This window comes from Aythya marila, assembly GCF_965140915.1.
Source record: "Aythya marila genome assembly, chromosome: 25".
Taxonomy (NCBI): Eukaryota; Metazoa; Chordata; class Aves; order Anseriformes; family Anatidae; genus Aythya; species Aythya marila.
Genome location: NC_139066.1, coordinates 1444696 through 1462064, shown reverse-complemented (window position 1 = coordinate 1462064; position 17369 = coordinate 1444696). Strand labels below are relative to the sequence as shown.

Below are 17369 nucleotides of genomic sequence, written 5' to 3'. Positions count from 1 at the left end.
TAGATTTATCTAAAACTTAGAAACTTTCAAGTACTAATTGTTTGTGGAAAAAACACACTTATTAGTGAAAACAGTTCCATACTGTAGACAACACTCATAAGGCATTAATTTTTAGATTGCATTCTTGCCATTTGACTTTTTAAAGCATGTAAAACATGCAACAAGTGCCCTGCAGTGCTTAAGATACACATTAACAACAACAACAACAAAAAAAAAAAAAAAAAGCAAACTGATGGCCCAGAGCTCAGACTTAGGGGACCTGAGTGCAGTTTCTAGCATCATCAAAAACTTAACGAGCTTGGGCCCATCAAGTTGTCATTCACACGGAATAACTATTCCCTCCTGCTTTCCATCTCATCTTAATTACATGCTAAGTTCCCCCCATGCTGCATACCTCACTAGCAAAGTCCTCACTGCTTCTCAGACCTCACAGCAACATCCTGCATTTAAAGAATGAGTGCTTTTCTCCTTCATTAACTTACCAATGCTCAAGTGTGATTTAATTGCATTAACTCACGAATCTTAGAGCGATAAAGAATTAATTTCAATCTGAATAACTGCTCAATACAAAATGTTTTCTATTATCTGCATGCGCTACTCACTCTTTCAGGTTGTTCATACATGAAAATAAAGCCTCAAGAGAACATCACTACGAAGAGCTTCTGATCCCTACCAAAACCTCCAAAAGAGACCCTGCTGCACCAGATAAGCACAATAATAAAGCTAAAAGATTTCTCTGTGCTTCTCTGCGCAGAAAAAAAAAAAAAAAAAAAAAAAGATCTGGTTAAGAGGAATTCATCAGTCAAATTTCAGGGAATCTTGAAGTCAAAAACTACAAACACCACATACTGTCAGCAAAGACCAGTTTCACACAGGAATGAATGAGGCATAGATAAATTAAAAGCTATTCCTGTCAAATCAATGTCATGAAAGGTATTGTTAACATGTTTTGTGGAGGAACATGATCACCTATGTAGCCAAATAGCACAAAGCAGGATTTTGATGATGAGTGAAGCTTTTAAAGGAAATCCTAAGCTAAGGCAGTCACTGGTGCTCAGAAAGCTCCAATGTGCTCAAAGAGGAGAGGCCATCAGAAGGCTACCAACAAGTTGGGGCACGTGCACACAAACAGTCCTGGGAGCACCCTTACTCAAGGTAGAAAAATTGTACTGTACAATCTCATTTTTCCCTAGTATAACTTTAAAAAAAAAAAAAAAGCACAATGCTACAGAGAATGGACTGCTCTAAATTTTTTTTTCTAGTTCTCTCAGTTAAGAAACTCTCCTAGAAAGACATACAACCTCCAAGAAGCATCTCTTCTACAGCTTTCTTTTACTTTCTTCTTCTAAGAAAGAACTTCTTATAGAGCCCAAATATTCTCTTTGTCTGCATGTACTAATACGGTCTTAGCGAAGGGCTCTAGCTGGATGACTCTGGGGAAACCAGACAGCCTTTGGACAAGTTTGCTTGGAAAGCCTCCTTGGATTTTCCCCTCTTCTTATTCCAACTTACTTATCCTGAGGAAGTGTTAACTTTTACCTGATAAGTTAAAAAAAATAAAAATAAAAATAAAAATATGTTGCTGAAAGGACAGAAACTGTTGCGGAAACAGTAAAGAAAGAAGGCTTCTCAAAGTTAGGCTGCAGCTTCAGCACTTAAATCCTCGGGCTGTGCTCGGTCATTAGCCACTCACCCCACCTGAGCAAAAAGAGCAGCCCTGGGACCCAGCAGGACCCCAGGGACAATGTAATAGTTACCTGACAAAGACAAGCCCAGCCCGTTTTGGTCCCTCCACGCTCACTTTTCAGCAAATCACACATGGGTGATTCCCCACATCAGAACGTGGATGATATCACTAACCATCTGCCTAAGGCTTGGTTCACACTGGGCTCACACTGCTAGGGACCTCCAAGAGCCAGGTCTTGCTCAGGTGGAAAAGCATTCTTGAAACTGAAGTAATTAGTTCCTCTTCAAACGAAATTGTCACAAGCTACTCCAGTAGAGATGTTCCTGTATAGCTATGTTCACCTGGCTAAAATTGAAGCTTTAAACACAAGCAGGACTTTATTAAAATAGACAGGTGATGACAAACTACAAATGTTACGTCTCAAATCACAGCGGGATCCTATGCCCCACACAAGAATTTTGATTAAGTTTATCTTCACTCTGCTGATCTCACCAATGCAGCCAAATGTCAATACTATTATGAGTATCTTATAAACACAAATTATTAGCAGTGCAGACATCTAACTCATTAAGCTCACCATTCGGACTTAAAAATCAAAGGTCATTCCTGTAATGGGATACTTAATTATGCGATTGAATGTCATAAGGTTAGAGGCTGAATAAACAGGATAAGGGGAACTAAACTGTACCCATATGAGAAGTCTTCCACATAAAATATAAGGGGAAAATCTTAAAAACTGGTAAGAGCATTACTGAGAGAAATTAAATACTATTTTGAACCAGAATGTCATTTACCCGGAGACAGGATGAAGTTTACTTGTTCGACTCTCACTACTCATTCTTTTAAAAGATCAGAAGAAATGTTTAAGTATAACAGGGATTTTCTACTTGGGACTGTAATTCCCCTTTTAATTAAAATCAAAGCATTCTGGTGTGATTGTATCATTCAGATGCACCTATCAGAAACCTACATCGATAGCAAAATACTGATCCTGAATACATCAGGGAGAGATGCTTATCTTTGTACATTAATCTTCAGGCAGGTTAGAGTAAGATCACGGTCCCCAGACTTCACCTGCCACATGGACAAGATTTTCCAACTCTTGGGTGGAATTTCCCCCTCCTCTCAACCTGTAAGCCCAACATTATTTCAGCCTACATCATTGCCTACAGTTAATCTTCCTGTAGGATTTACGTGCTACTGACAAGTAGCAAGACTGAAGTAACTTGTTTCTGCTTTCATTTCAAAGACGAGACAGGCAAGGGGCTACACCTGACACAGAAGCTTTTATTTTAAGTGGACTCTCAATAGCCAGTTGCTTGACATAAGTCATTTGCCACTGTAAAGAGAGGACAACAAAGCCAGTAAGTTCTTCCTAGATCTTTGAAAGGAGTCCTTCACCTTTCTCATCATGTCTTGTTTGGCTGTGAGAAGTTTAATACTTACATGTATAAAGAGGCAATAACTAGATTTACAACAATGGCAGGACATTTATCAATTTCTGATGGAATGTGATAAAAAAGAAAATAAATCAGCTTTAGAGAAGTTTCCAACAGAATGCCTTTGGCTACACAAACAAAATCATGACTCTCTGAAAAAGGGATTTTGATAAGAATATGTACAAAACAAACCCATCTTAAAAAGAAGTCATATCTGCAACCAAAAAAATAAAAGCAAATGCCTCTGCCTCTCTGAGAGCAGAGCTGCAACAATGATGTCAATTGAAGATAAAGATTATGCAGAGTCCTTGGACAGATTGCTGAATGCAACAGCTAATGTTTACAGTCAGATCCCACCTGCACGTTAATAGCCATAAATCTCGTCGGCATTTTCTACTTTTTGGAAAAAAGCTGGATCATTTCTGTCTACTTCAAGTCAACATGAAGGAATTTGCAAATACCTTTTGGAATACTTACCCACAGAGCACCTCTGAGTAAACAAGTACCAACATAACAGGGTCACTGGGATGTCCCAAGGCCTGGTTTTCCAGCCAGAGCAAAATTGCACTTGCCAAGCTGCGGTGACACGTGCTAAGGGACACCACAACTGCAGCCATACAAAGTAAGTGCAAGAGTCCTTATAGCTCAGTGTCTGGGGATGACCATAGTCATCAATACAAAATAGCATAAATTCTTTGTGGCAGTTTCAGTGAAGCATCCCCTTCCTTTGTTCCAAGTCTGCCATCTCTGGGCGTCATTCCACATATCCAAATCCCCAGGTTGGAAAAGCAAACACCCACTGGTCTCTTTGCAAGGCTGAAGATCTCCAAGCCAACTGATTCCATGTTTACAAGGTTTTCTGAGCCCATTATCATAGAATCACAAAATCACAGAATGTTTTGGACTGGAAGGGACCTTAGAGCTCATCCAGTTCCAAGTCCCGACGATGGGCAGGGACCCCTCTCGCCAGCACAGGCTGCCCCCAACCCCATCCAGCCTGGCCTTGGGCACCTCCAGGGATGGGGCACCCACAGCTCCTCTGGGCAGCTTAGGCCAGGGCCTCACCACTCTCAGAGGGAAGAATTCCTTCCTTATATCTAACCTAAATCTACCCTTTTTTAGTTTAAAGCCATTACTCCTTGCTTTATCACCACACTCCCTGACGAGTTGTCCCTTCCCAGCTGTCCTGCAGCCCCCTTCAGGCCCTGACAGCCCCCTGGGAGCTCTCCCCGGGGCCTTCCCCTCCCCAGGCCGAACCCCCCCAGCTCTCAGCCTGGCCCCACAGCGGAGCTGCCCCAGCTCCTGAGCATCCTCACGGCCTGCCCTGGACCCTCTCCAACAGCTCCATGTCCTGCTGGTGCTGGGGGCCCAGAGATGAACGCAGGGCTCCAGGGGGGCCCTCATGAGAGTGGAGCAGAGGGGCACAATCCCCTCCCTTGTTCTGCTGCCCACACTGCTTTTGGTGCAGCAGGCCAGCGTACAGCTGGCTTTCTAGGCAGCAAGCACACATTGCCGGCTTATGTTGAACTTCTCATCCACCAGCACCCCCAGGTCCTTCTCCTCAGAGCTGCTCTCAATCCATTCAACACCCAGCCTGTGGTTGTGCTTGGGACTGCCCCAGCCCAAACGTAGGACCCCAAGATTCCTGAAGCATCCCAATGATGCCCTGGCTCCAGCATTTTTCCAGTTCTACTGCATCCATTCTGAGACGCAGACAAGAAATGCATCCAGAAATTCAAAATGTGAACAAATTATGGATTTATACTGTGACATATTGTTGTGATTTTTTTTAATTGCTCTTAATTCCTGAATTCAGGTAGGATTTGACTGACCCCCTACTGAGCTTTGAGCAATTATTTTTGGAGTTCCGCTAACCAGATTCAGCCACGATGGCTGCATGGAGCCACGTGTTTTGATGTGAGGTGAGCACTTATCTCACAATCACATCAGGAGAAGAAGTCACAAAGCGTTGGTCCAACTCCCAAATAAGAAAAGCCAATAACAGACAATGCTCAGTTCAAACTGCAAAACACTTCCTACTTGAGTGCTGACTTCATGTCGCATGGCAGCCAACACTAGTGTCAGTGACAGGCAGGCAGGGTCTAAGCACCAAATAGGCAGATAACCAGAACATGCCCACAGTAGCACTTGATACTTACAGGTTATACCTGGGCAAGAACTTCACCCAGGAGCACTGTGAAGCAGCAAGTGAAATCATCTTAAAGTCACTGAGAACCTGTACAGCGTGGATAAGATGCTGGGGCGGGGGAAGGAAGTAAGTGTCACCCTTAACGCTACAAAGGGAAAGAAGAGCTGGGGAAAGAAAAGATGTCGTGGGGCTGGGCTAAACAATTTTGAGAGATCCCTTCCAACTTCAAATATTTTCTCATTTTGTTGTATAGACCTATAACTAACTTAATTCCTAGAGAATTCTGGTATGATGTCCTTCTAAGTAGGTAGAAGAAAACAAAGATAAGAGCAATAGCCAAAAAGAATTTATTAGATTGGTCTAAAGACAACTTCCCTCTAGTTAAGCATATGAAGTCACGCGGAGGGTTTGAAGGGGAAAAAAAAAAAGAGCAAAATGAGGGGAGATCTAAACCTTTATAAAACTATAAAAAGGTCTTACACATCTTCATAAGCATGTATGAAAGACACTGTCTGAATGAAGTTAAAGGTAAATGAAAAGTGGATAAAAAAAACAAAACAACAACTTTGAAGCACAAAGAGAAAGGATCCCTCCTGGATTTACTACTATACAATGTTTTTATTACACTGAAAGGCAAGATTAATTTTTTTTTTTTTCTCTTTTTAAATGTAACTCAATGCACAAGTTTCTACATTTGGGTAGGAATAATAACCTGCATGTTGCAAAACGAAACATGTCATCATACTGAGGATTATACATAAGAACATACACCAAGGCACAGAGAAAACCTGCCAATCCACCCAGAATTCATGAGCACCTCTGACAGTTACTGAGCCCTGCTTGGGTCATCACACTGCCAAGCAGTGAAGAATGACCCAGGGAACAGAAATAACAATGATCAGTGACCTACAGATTGTGACTATGAGAAAGGGTTTCAAAATCTAGGTGCTAGCCTTCAGAATACTGAAGAGAAACGGACAAGTACGTAAAAGTCCCCTCCAAAAACCTAACAAAAACATTTCATATCTACCATATATAATAAACAGCTGCAAGGCTGAGTATAAGCAATTGGAAAGTTTTGACAGTAAGGATACTCCTAAGCAGTGGAATAGGGTGCATTAGGAAGTTAGGGTATTTTTACCACCAGTTACATGTTAGACTTGCCTGACTGTGATTTTTCATAACAAATATCCTATTTTAAAAATAGACTGCATGAGATCCTTCCCAGTGCTATTTTTCTCTTATAGCATCTGAGTACTTCAAGAACATTAGTGCATTAATTTTAAAGATACCTTAAAAGACACATCTCCAAGTCACAGTGCTTCATTAATGCCTTACTTTACCATAGCGAGCTGTACCTCACATGGAGCACTGAGACTGACCAATCCTAAGGGGTCAGAGCACAAGCTGGTTACCAGGAAATAAAAATCACCTCTAAAAAGTCTGATTGAACCTATTTATTGGTGGTAACAGGAGAGCACAGAGAATTTGGGTTCCATTTCAATTTCTCACAAAGAATGCAGTTTGTAACACCAAACATTTCTGTACCTGTTACTAAACTGTAACAACCTGTGCAGCTGAAATCTAATTTTTCTAGGGCCACTGATGTGCTATGTAAGTCATAAAAAACACTCCTCTGCTAAAAGACCATGTTTCAAATATATGGAGACACTGGAGCGTTCTTTAGAAAGGAAAACAGAGTCCAGCACTGGCAGTTTCTTTCAGGTCTGAGAAAACGTTTTTGGTCTTGTTGATATTCAGTGCCTGGAGATATACATTTCAAAAATTTTATCTAAATGGTTGAAGTTGAAGGAAGAAAAAAAAAGGTCTGTTACAGTTTTAAAAAGACAAGAATGATTATAACATGTATTCAGCAACATAATAGTTATCAAATAATAAGGAGGGGCTCTAGCTTGAATGAGAGGATGCTTTTAACAGCAATAAAAGAAAAACCAAAATCAGTCTTAAGGGAACTAAATGGGGATCAATCAATTGTAAGGCTGCTGTTCACAATGTAGTTGTGTGGCTTTACTTTGAGTTAAACATCATAGAGAACCAGAAAGGGCTCAAGAAACAGGGGCAGTTCCCCACAGATACTGCTTTTTAGGCCTGTCCTTTTCCCCTCTCCTACCGGCACGCTGTTTTGACTTGAGTAACTTTGGTACCCTTTGTGCAGTTACACATAAGCACAACAGAAAGCCCTTCAAGATGTGTGAAGTGAACACACAAGTAATTCATACATTAAGTTACCTTTGTTACAAAGACTTCCACCTTACCTCTATCGGCCCCCTGCAAGTATTAGTTTCCTGCCTTAAAAGCATCATCCCTACAATACTGAAGCCTCCAGGATGGCACTGAAAAGGAGCACTCCTTTTGTTTCAAGGTACTTTCTCAGTTCTCATCCAGGTAAGAATTTATTTCCATTTGGCAGTCACATGGTTATTAAGAGCCTAGTACTAAGTAAAAAGATAACTACACCAACTATGTTCATAATACTAAAGAATCTCCAGCAAATTGAATTGTAGCCTTAAAAAAAAAAAGCACTCAGCTTAAACTGATGAAGTCCTACTGTGATGTCCCTTACCCCTCCGGCTGCCATCTGTGTGGCTGTGTCCCAGCAAGCCAACCAGGGAACCGAATGCTGACTGCTCACACACGCACGCTTTTTTTCTTGCTTTCAAATGTTTTAGCTCTTTACAGAGGCATACAAGCCCGCCACAACAGAGGTGATGGATATGAACATGGGAAAGGCGTGGGTAGCAAAAAGGAAATTGCCCCTTTCCAGGGCAGCAGGGAGCTATGGAAATGTTTAATGACCAGCTGAGGTTGATCTTGGATATCTTTTCTTGGATAAACCAGAGATTGTAGCATCAGAGTAGCATTTACACCCTCGGATGATATGGTTAACTAACATTGATTTATATGCTGCAAACCCAGAACATTCCTTGGAAGTTAGATAAACCACACACAAATTGCAAGCAATTTTTGAAGGGTCTATACTGCCTCTGTGTAGTTACAGGACAGAAATATTTATTGCGTTTGGCATGGAAGTTGCAGTCTGTAAGCACTGGGCAAAAAACAGAAGTGGGTGAGCACCAGAGCACCAGATAGCAGGCGAATTCTTTCTTTTCCTTTCCCAATAAATTATATACAAAGGTGAACAGCTGTCACACTGACATTTCAGATCTGAAATATAGTTAAGAGCAAGTTATAACTAAGGCAAAGAAAATGAATGTCAGAAAGTTCTGTTATTTCAAATTTCAGATAAGCTCTTTAGCCCTAGGGTTAATCGGAGAGCTAGAGAGTTCTGTTTGGAGTTTAACTTCTTACCAGAAAAATTTTTCTTTACATAGTATGTGTGTAAACACGCACAAGTAAGGGTATATGTATTTATATAAATAATATGGCACACCTTTAATTCATTGCCCAGGGTAATCAAAATACTAGTGGTCCTTCAGAGAGGTTTCTTCTTCCTGTATTAAGCAACCCCAATTAATGAGAGGAACCATCTGAGCAGCACACCCTGCAAAGCTGCTCCACAACCTCATGTAGCCAGCAAGGTTTCTGACCTTTGCAAGTGCTACCTGTTAGAGATGCAGGTCCTTCATGGCAAAGCTAGCTGCTGTGTGCTATTACCAAACAGTGCCCAGCTGTCAGGCTGATTCAACCACCAATAACACCAAGCAAATGCAATCAAACCTTGACACATCCCTGCTTAGCATGCTGCCAGATTGCATTCAGCCATGGAAGTTGAATAATGGATGTTATAACAAAACGAAAACAAGCTCTAATTATCTCTAGTCTAGTAGTGCATTTCTCATTACAGTCAAATGACACCAATGAGAATTCCAAGTCTTTACCTCCACGTATAGTCAAAGATTCTGCACTGCTGCTATGAACATACATGTAGCTGCTTCAGAAGGTCAAAATACTTCAAGTGAGGGGATGCTGGTCCACCCGAAGGCCAGCTGCCAGCAACATTTCTGAACAGGACAGTGTCCCAGTAAAAGAGCTTTTCTTTCCATAGCTAACACCACTTCCCTCTGCAGAGCAGATAAATACCAACAAATTCAAGCTGTTGCTGTCTTCAAGCTGTGGCAGAGACATCATGATTTGATCACAGCCACAAAAAAAAAAAAAAAAAAAAAGCACAATCAGCCCACAGAAGTCCTTAACAGATCAATATGAAGTAAAAAAAGCAGTAGAGAGAATCATGCACTAACTGGATTTAGCCTACAGGGTTTCTTCAATGTTTCTCCTTAAGTGTTTAAACCACTAAGAAAAGACCTAACACACCTCACAGAGAAGTTTACTTTAACATTAATTCCACAAACACTGGAAGCGGACACACTTGATACAGCCACACACAAACAGGACATATCTTCTGATCAAAATCTGTTTTGTAATCAAAATCATGATTGCTTCATTTGTGGGGAGAGAGAAGGTGGATCAAGAAATATAAACATACTTAGAAATTATGTAGCTCCGAATTCCACGTTTAAATATGATCCCACAAAGATTATTTTCAGAGAATGAAGACTAGCTATACCATCCCTAGCTACTTTATGGGACAAAATAAGATACTTGCAGCTGCATATTGCTTAATAAAATTACTTTTAAAATCAGTACCATTTATCTGCCTGCCAGCACATGTTTACAAAGTAATGGGACTGCCTTTTCTACCCTAGACCCAAAAAGGCTATATTTAAGAATCTGTGCTTTTATTTCACAAACTCCAAGACGTGCCATGGCCTGTGCATCCTCTGTAGAATTTCAAATCAGACCAATCCAAGATCACACAGGACACTCTGTTTATTGGGCTAATGCTGTGAGAAGGACATAAGTTCATAGTGCAATTGCCAGAACAATAGATACTATACATAAGGCAGGATCATTAAGGACAGAATTTCCTTTGATTTGTACAGAAAGCCCATTGCCAGTAAGTTAGAAATGGGAGCATTCAATCTCATTGCTATGAATAAATGAAGCATGCAGAAGAATAGGCAGTGTTTGGGTTCCAACAGAAAAGTATTCAGTTAAACCATATATTTCATTTGCTCAGACATTTCATGTACAGTGTTGAGCATTCAAGTTGCTTCTTTGTCCCCCTTTTTTAGCCAAGTAACAGGAGTACGAAAGACATTCAGGAGCAACAGTGGAAGAAAAGGCTTTGTTAGTCTTTTAGATCTCTAAGTAACTGCCACGTTATAGCATAAGGTTGTTAGTTGATTTCCAGTCTTTCCAAACCAGAAATGGGTCTGCATCCTCTACCCCAGACATATTTCTCTCTATCATACTTACCCATTTGCTCTACAATTTCAGGTGGAAACACTCGTGAAGCAAAAGCTCGTCGGAAAATATCTGAGAATTCTTTGTCAAGGCCACCAATTCCCATTTTCTCAAAATTCCAGTCTGGGTTGATGATCGACTGACGGTTCTCCTTGGTCTTTGATTTACCTGTAAAAAAAAAAAAAAAAGAAACCATTTCAAACATGTGGCATAGCAGAATTACATTAAATAAAAATACAAACACCAGAAAGGCTCCACCAGGTCAGACCTGTGTGCAGGTAAACCAATGTTCCCTTGCAGACATTAGTTTGGAGGACTCATTGTAACAAGCATGCTGAACCAGCTGCTCAGCTTGCTTGGTGCACGATTTCCCCAGCCTTTACCTGTTCCTGTTCAGGGACTTCAAGCCAGGAATTGTTCCTATTCATTTAATAATCCTCAATGGATTTCTCTGCCACAAATTTATCTAGGCCCCTTTAAACCTATGTAAACTCTGAACACCCTGCAGCATTTGGTTCACTCTCTTTCAGGCCACTTCAGGTAGCATCAGACTTGTCCTGAGTTCTCCTCGGTTGTACCTTTTCCAGACACAACAGTCCTAACTCGCTCTTCAGTCCTTACACAGTTGCTGCTCCACACTTGAGCATCCGTGTTGCTCTCCTCCCTGCTCTCTTCTCTATTTCTGCTACATCCTTTGAGAGACAAGCAGACCCAAACTGTGCACACTGAGGATCATCTGCATTTTAAATATAGATGCAAAATTATGCTACGCTTTGTTCACATTTCTTGATTATTAGAGGTAATACTTCTTAACATCTATGCTTAATAATTCTTAACAAGAGCCAGGCAGCTTCCGAGCACAGACCCAGCATTTCCTTCAATCTTTCATACCTGGGATCTTGGCCTTAAGTAGCAATTATATTTGACTGAAGTTAGGAATGTTTTTCCTCCCACGCATCACTTTATGTTTATTTATATTGAATTTCCTCTGCCATTTTATTTCTTAGTCATTCAGCCCCACAGGAGCAAGCTTTGCCATCTCATTACTCAGCCTTTATTCCAGCTTATTTAATAATTATAATGAAAAGCAAAGGCTCCAGCAGAGATTCATGCTGAACTCCACTGGCACTGGCTATTTACCTCTAGCTTTTCATTGTTCATCCATTTCTGTTTAGTTTCTTTTCAAAAAAACTTCGATAAGGAATCGCTGAAAGAGTTTTGAAAAACAAGCAGACCATGTCAGCCCCTATTCCTGTAACAAATTCCAGTAGGATCATGAGGTAGGACTTCCCTTACAGGAAGATAGGCTGACCCTTCCAAGGGTATCACCTTTACATAGATACCAGTGAATTTGATTCTTTGTTATAGTTTGGGTTGATTTTTTTTTCCTGTGCGGATTTCAGGTTTAAGATTTGTAGCTTTCCAGACCTTTTGTGGAATCTTTCTGAATTCTCCTCTGCTCTGCTCTCAAGAGACCCCACCAGGAGCAGAGTGCTTAGCTCTGGGACCCCCAGAAAGATGTGGAGGTGCTGGAGTGGGTGCAGAGAAGACCATGAGGATGCTCAGTGGCTGGAACAGCTCCATGGTGCAGCCAGGCTGAGGGCATTGGGGTTGTTCAGCCTGGAGAGGAGAAGACTCTGGGGAAAGCTTACAGGGGCCCTCCAGTGCCTGAAGAGGGTTTACAGGAAAGCTGTGGAAGAGGGACTTTTTGCTTTTTGTGTGGTGACAGGACAAGGGGGAATGGTTTTAAGCTAAAAGAGGGCAGATTTAGGCTAGCTATTAGGAAGAAATTCTTTACTATGAGGGCGGTGAGGCCCTGTCCCAGGCTGCCCGGAGGAGCTGTGGGTGCTCCATCCCTGGCAGTACCCAAGGCCAGGCTGAATGGGGCTGGGGACAGCCTGTGCTGGCGAGAGGGGTCCCTGCCCAGGGCAGGGATTGGAATTAGGTGGTCTTTAAGGTCCCTTCCAAACCAAACCTTTCTAGGATTCTATGACTGACAGCACTTGCCATCTTCCAGTCCTTGGACACCAGAGCAATTTTAAGCAAGGTTCCACAAAACTATTACAAGTTCAGCTATTTCACCTTTGAGTTCCTGTACAACTCAGGAGAATAAAAGCCAGTCCTGGCAAATTACCACTGCTCATTTTCCCCATTTGTTTGATTACCTCTGCTAGAGATGGTTCAAATTGAGCCAGATTCCCTAAGCACAGGTTTAGCAATCTCTGTGCAATATTCTAACAGCCTTCCTTTCCCTTTTGTTGACAAAATCCACCTAAGTTTTAGTCTTAGAGAGCTCCCTGCTCCCTTTTCAGAGAAGCTTAAAAGTAATTTAGGATGTAGACAATAAGCACAAATACTACAATAAGAGTACAGCTGAGATGCTACCAGACAGATCCACGTAGACTTGCCTTAAATTTATGTGAGGAGAATTTATAAACAAGCACTGATGCTCACATGAGTGAGATCAACATGTATGAATGGCTTTTAGCTACATCACTTTGCTTAGCTACCAGAGAAGCAAACAGCAATATTAAAAGCCCAGGGAAGAATCAAAGATTCTCAAAATATTCCTTAATTCTTGCTGACATTGAACGTCATGTATTTTCTGTGAGATGCACAGTGCTTTACAGGATTGACTCTGGGAACAAAGCATCCCCTAATTTTACGCATCTAAAAGTGCAGTAAGCACACTAAGCAGAAGTTCCATGTTAGCTGAACTAGACCAATAATAACCTTGGTCTAAATACACCTAGAAGAAACACTTCAATACTTAGCTCAACAAAATAAACTAGAGTATGCCTCTAATACAGTAGGGACAACATTTTACCAGCTCTAACATCCAGCACTAACACACAGAACCATGCAGGACAGCAGTGATCATTTGATTCACTGATTGCTATATATTTACCATCTCACTGCTCCACTGCAGTCTTCAGACTAGACCCCTCAGCCAGGCACGTTACTTTTCCTCCAGAACTTGGCCTACACTCCCCCCTTCTGGCTGCATCTGATCACAATAAAATTCTTGTAGATTGAACTAAAACATCATCATTTGTTGGGTTTATAACACAATTTCATGCTACAAACAGGAAACTGAATTAGCATTATTTTTTTTTAACAATCACAATTCTTATCTGCTGAAGAAAATAAAGGCCATTAATGAAAGCAGTCCTCAATGACACTTATTTTTATCTCCTCTCCCAGAATTTAATTATTCACAACTTTACAATTCTCCAGAGACTAACAAAGCACATTAAGTAGCTCTGCCTCAGATCAATGAGGAGATTACATAAAGTAGCAATCAGAAGGAAGTAAATTGAGGCATAAGCAACTCTTTTGTCTTGTCTGCAGGCAATGGAATAAAATCACAGTGAAGGTTTCCTATTTCCAATCAATTAACACTCCCACAGGACCACTCTTCACACCTATCCAGGCTAGGAAGAAGACCGCAGGTCATTTTATGGCTTTGAATATTGACCAAATAAAATACCACTGCTTGCTCTGATGTAATAAATTGGATTATGTTAATATTCACCTCCAGCTGTCCAATCAAAACATGGTCAAAACTAAATGGGCTGTAACCATGTAATTGCAGGTATGAAATAGCTGTTCATGCAAACTTCATTCAGTGCTCTTAGAACTTGTATCCTTGTTAATATGCTTAATTAGTCATTTACAACCCCATCCCACAGGTCTCTAGTGCTTGTTTTATTTTCTCCAGTATAGATAACTGGCTGTGCTTTCAGATAAAAATGTCCACGTAAGATGTGAGGTTACAGAACAGCTTCATGTCTTCCCCCTTCTGCAACAACTGTAGCTTATTAAGCAGACAACTACAGAGCACAAAGTCACAGCCTCACACTTGAGGAAAGATAATACTTCAGTGCAGGGTCAAAACTGCCTTTGCCACAGCTCCCGCAATGCTGAATGAGTTAAATTCTCTTGTCCTAAGTGTCCAAATACTCAAAGGTACTGAGTACTCACAGTCAAGCAGAGCTGTTCTTTGAACACAAACCTACTACAAAAACCCTAATTATTGGACAAGTCACTGAGCTGCCTGGGTTCACCGCGTCCTCACTCACAGCACCCTTCATCTGCTGCAAGGGCCCTGCCACATATCCGTGGAAGAGCAGCAGCAAAAACAAAAGATTCCTTAGTTCATGGGCTCTAGTAAAAGGAAATTTAGAGGAAAAGAAAATAAGAAACAATATACATATTCCTGTACTGAGCAGGCATTCTTATCATACTCAGCAAGGAATACCTAGAGCCATCTTACCACCAAGAGAAGCATTTGTAACTACAGGCTTACTAAGTATTGTCGACTTCATAACACAGATAGGAAAAGGAACAGCCAGACTAATAGTGTCTACCTGTTCTGCAGGGCAGCTACCATGACCCCAGGGAGTGCACACAGCCACGTGCAGGGAAGATGCCCTCACTGCCCACTCTGTGGTCCAGGTCCCCTAACATTCAAGCTGGTGGGTCTGTGGGAAAGCACCAGACTCTTCTCTAGCTCTACGTGAGTTTCTTTCTAAATGAATGTAAGCAGGATGCACCAATTATTCCCTATTTGTTGGCCAGTAAAATCTGAAATTGTACACAAAGATTTGTTTTCCTGAGACCTTAGAACGTGCTTCTTAAAACAAGAAGTTCATAGTTTTAATTAATCTATGTTTTGTTAACGTGCAAGCGGTTAATATAAATCTCACATAATAAAAATGCTGTGCTTTATTTTGCAGCTGTCATCAATTTCTGAAGAGCAGGATTTTCAGAAGTCAAGAAAAATGAAGTGCTCTTCCGAAGCTACCTTCTAGCATCTTTTTAAGGTTCTCCTTGGAGAAGGGATCTCATTAGTGATGGGACTGTCAGAAGCTCTGCACTCATTCTGAAATGTTTGCTTCTCGTTCAAAAAAAAGTTTTCACTTTCCCTTTTCTCTACTGTTTAAAGTTAAACAGGTGTTGGCTTGTTAGTGTTCCTAAAAATATAATTCTCTGATGTTTAAAACCGTTAAAACATTTCAACTAGCTGCTGTATTTCACTGGAAGTCCTGGTCCATGATGCCTCTCTAATCCACCCTTATGAGTCCAGAGCAACCAGGCTTACCTCCTCTCTTCTGATGTAATTTGTTATCGTCTGTCTCTCAACAATGGACACCTTTCTCCTTGCATCACCGTGTATTTCAGATACGCCATGGCAATAAGCATGGCAAGAGGCCTGCAGAACTGCCCTAGCCCCTCAGCCAGCTGTGGAGCTACATAGTGGGCTGACAGTGGCTTCCATACAGTCCCTGCTAGAAGAAGCGGTCTGTAGGAAGGACAGCGCCTTCTCAGCGCAGTGGGTTCCCATAGGCACCTGGCCATGTACTAACTGCATTCTAAAGGATCTGTGAAAGGCTCCTAGGGGATCAAGTACAATCATCTGCTACAAGACATTTTAAGATGCAGTTTTCAATATATTAGGTCAACTCATATAATAGGAAGAAACAAACTTTTGGTATACAAGTCCTTGAGGCCTGAAAAGCAGCAAACTTCAAGCAGTACAAGCAGTACTTGTCTCTTTGGATAAAGATGCACTTACCGATCAAATTGAGAGAGGAGTTCTCAGCTTTTTCAAAGGCCACTTGACTATTTCCAAGAACCAAACCAATCTCAATCTGAAAAAAGGGAAAAAAAACAAATAGTTAAATTTAAGCTATTAGACTCAACTTCAGATTCTTCTTCAGTATCTCCATGCAGATCTCAGCAGGAGAGAAACAGCTGAAAGAGATCTAGTACAAGAGTTTTTGGAAGGAACATGAAATACCAACACATCCTCTAAAAGCAATTTTATTAAATATTATTTAACTCTGAATGCAGTAGTTCATTGGGTATAAGTTGGCTTTTTTAAGTTATTTATTTAGTTCATAACCAACTGTATTATTTCAGCAAGGTCTAGCAAGAGAAAAAAATACGTGCACAGTGTACAAAAGAAAAATCAAAACTCAACAAAGAGTTGTTCTTCTCAAGAGAGAAGGTTTCCATAAATTAGCATATAATGTCCAAAAGATACTCGTATCTCACCCAGCTCTGCACTTTAGTGGGTGCAACTCTAAGCTCCCAACTACACAAGCACACGAGACTGCATGAAACTGAAGACAATTATCTTCTCCAAGGAAAAAGCAGCAGCCAGATGGAACCAAAATAACTTCTCCACATGTGAGTAACCTCAGTTCCTCATTGTAGCAACACCTGCTCCATACTTGAGCCTCTGCAAACCCTAGGGAATGAACATGAATCCTGCGTCCCTACCTTTTGTTTTTTACTTGCTCCAGACTCTCCTTTGAGGATGCTGGGATCCATACCTTCCATGTCCTTTACCACCAGGCCAAAAAGTTTGTCATTAAAATTGAACACAAGCTGTGGAAAGAAGAAACAGCAGTTGATTTTAAGTAATTAAAATGCTAATAAGATTTTGACAAAGCTGCTAAGATATGAAGAGAAAAAAGCTTGAGGACAAAGCTTACCACCCCACAAATTCTACTTCTTTTTATTCTGTAAAGGTTGGGCATACTGAACATGTCCTTTTCATGTCCCATACTTACGGATTACAGAACAAAACAAGCACACCATGAAGTCAAGTGGATAAATACAAAGAATTGCCTTCTTCCAAGAAAAAACTTCTTTTCCTTTCTTTGCTGCAAGAACAAATAAGCTCAAATCTTTTTGATGTTTCATTTTTCAGTTTGACAAGAATACCTCAAAAACAGTGCTAGAGTGGAACTGGACAGAATTAACTTTAAGACAAGTAACAGAATGAACATTACGA

The 17369-nt window shown here is 40.9% G+C and overlaps 1 protein-coding gene across 4 annotated transcripts in view; it reads right to left on the bottom strand.

The window, feature by feature from the left end:
- NSF (N-ethylmaleimide sensitive factor, vesicle fusing ATPase) overlaps positions 1-17369 on the bottom strand; it is an 81613-nt gene that overhangs the window by 38603 nt on the left and 25641 nt on the right. For all 4 annotated transcript variants that reach the window (XM_082779199.1, XM_082779200.1, XM_082779201.1 and 1 more), the window contains 3 exons: positions 16853-16960; positions 16143-16218; positions 10577-10732 (listed from right to left, as the gene is read on the bottom strand). In XM_082779199.1, the coding sequence (XP_082635325.1) occupies positions 10577-10732; positions 16143-16218; positions 16853-16960 (340 nt within the window). The remainder of the gene's footprint in view (positions 1-10576; positions 10733-16142; positions 16219-16852; positions 16961-17369) is intronic.